The sequence below is a fragment of the Sinocyclocheilus rhinocerous genome, unplaced genomic scaffold (assembly GCF_001515625.1).
Source record: "Sinocyclocheilus rhinocerous isolate Xijiao unplaced genomic scaffold, SAMN03320098_v1.1 scaffold919, whole genome shotgun sequence".
NCBI lineage: Eukaryota > Metazoa > Chordata > Actinopteri > Cypriniformes > Cyprinidae > Sinocyclocheilus > Sinocyclocheilus rhinocerous.
The window spans coordinates 2,314,488-2,316,527 of record NW_015637585.1 but is presented as its reverse complement, the minus strand read 5'-3'; the positions used below and the strand labels follow the sequence as shown (position 1 = coordinate 2,316,527).

Below are 2,040 nucleotides of genomic sequence, written 5' to 3'. Positions count from 1 at the left end.
GATACTCTCCAAAATGGCGCTACAGGGTGACGTGGAGGAGACGAATTGTTGAATAAAGTCGTTATTTTTTTTCTTTTGCGCACAAAAAGTATTATCGTAGCTTCGTAAAATTACGGTTGAAACCCTGATGTCACATGGATTATTTTACAGATCTCCTTGCTACGTTTCTGGACTTGGAAACATTTCAGTAATTAATGACAAAATTTTCATTTTTGGGTGAACTAATCCTTTAATAGTATTGCTGTTTCAGAATTACCCTCACTCTCTCCTATTTGACAGTGTCCTATGAGTTCTAGTGTATTTGTATATGCTGTTTAATATTTTTATTTGTGTATGTTCAGGACACCTAGGAAAAGTCCCAGTCCCAGGAGATCCCAAAATCGTTCACGGAGTCGCAGCCATCACAGAGAAAAACAAGGCGCCAACTTCGACCGTGAACTGGAAAGAGAACGAGATCGGCAGCGCAAAGAACGGGAGGGAAAGGACCAGGATAGAGATAGAGAGAGGGAAAAGGACAGGGAGAGAGACCGAGATAGACGACGCTCCAGAACACCAGACCGAACCAGGGAACGACGCCGGAGTCGCAGCGCCAGTCGAGAGAAGCGGAACGAGAGGAAAGACAGAGAGAAAGAGAAGGAGGCAGAGAGTGAGAGAGAGCATAGTCGCAGGAAAGACAGAGAGCACCATAAAGATAGGGAGAGGTCCAAAGACAAGAGGAGTAAAGTAGAGGGGGAAGAGAGGAGGCACAAGGAAGATAAGGAGGAACGAAAGCACAGGGAAGAAAAGAGGAGTAAACGGTCAAGGAGCAGAAGCAGAGACAGGAAACACAAAACCGAACGATCTAGCAAGAAGCGCTCGGGCAGCAGGAGCAGGCAGGAAGGAGGGGAGGAGAGGAACAGGAAAAGGGAACGCAGCCTTATTAAGGAACGCTCACACAAACGCAGTCGGAGCAAAGAGCGCTCGCACCGACGAGAATCCAGCAATGGACGAGAACATGTAAAACAAGAGCGTCCCAGTCCTGAAAAAGGAGAAAGAACAAACAGTTTTCGAGCAGAGTCTCCCTGATCCAAGTCTGTCTCTATCTCCTCCTCTCTCTCAAATTCCCTCTGTACCTTTATTCCAGTCCCTCTCTTATTACTTCATGTCTTTATCTTTAATCCTCTTGTGCACCACTTGTGTTGAAGAAAGCATATGGAAAAGCCTGGATTTTTTTTTTTCTGCACTGTTAATTGCCACTTGTGTAGATACCAAAAAATGTAATTCTCTCAGTTGCCCATTACAGATGTCCAGACTGAAAATGGCATTTTAAAACTTTTTTTAATCCCCTTTCTCTCCCAATTTGTTTTCTGGATTTTCACAAATTGCTTTGTTCATAGAGCTCAGAGAATGTTTTAAATTTCTGCTGAAAGCTTTGCTGACATTGTGCTGTTTCATTGCTCTGTTGCATCTCGTTTTCTAATAAAATTCTTGTATGGAACACATTTGCTCAGTTTTATATTTTTTATGTCATTAAGCAAAACTGTTGGGTTCTGTAAGTAAAAGTGTCAATTTCTTCATAGAGGTTGATAGTTTGCGCTGACAAACCTTTCAAGGCAAACCTGCCATGAGATTTGAGGTTATTAACTTAAGCCCATCTTGAGAGGCGTGAATCTTCTCAGACCTTAAAGGCCTCACATCAGTGACCCGCCTTCTGCGTGCGGTTCTGTTAGATTCTGAGAAGATGAGGATGTGAGCTACAACGCTCCTAAGGACACCTTAAGTTTGCGCCAGGCTTCGGCCTTGACTTTCCATTCACCGAGATCCTCTGACTCAAACTGGTTCTTTTTCCATCAACCAACTTCAGCAAAGATCAACTTGAGCCTACAGATTGCATCAGAACTCTGTTTCAGACCGACAAGACGTGCAAGTATCAAACTTAGTCTCATTAATTGATACATTAAGTATCATTTGCACCTTTTTACAAAGGTGTGTTTGAACTAAGAAATGGATGTTTCCTTCAGGCTGTCGATCTGCTGAATATCAAATGGTACCATAGCTTCA

At 43.1% G+C, this 2,040-nt stretch overlaps 1 protein-coding gene across 1 annotated transcript in view; it reads left to right on the top strand.

Moving 5' to 3' along the window:
* The window catches only part of LOC107749180 (pre-mRNA-splicing factor 38B-like), a 9,884-nt gene extending 8,639 nt beyond the window's left edge, over positions 1 to 1,245 (top strand). The window contains exon 6 of the mRNA XM_016564283.1: positions 342 to 1,245. Within this exon, the coding sequence (XP_016419769.1) occupies positions 342 to 1,065 (724 nt within the window). The 3' untranslated portion in view covers positions 1,066 to 1,245. The remainder of the gene's footprint in view (positions 1 to 341) is intronic.
* Positions 1,246 to 2,040: the final 795 nt, after the last annotated feature.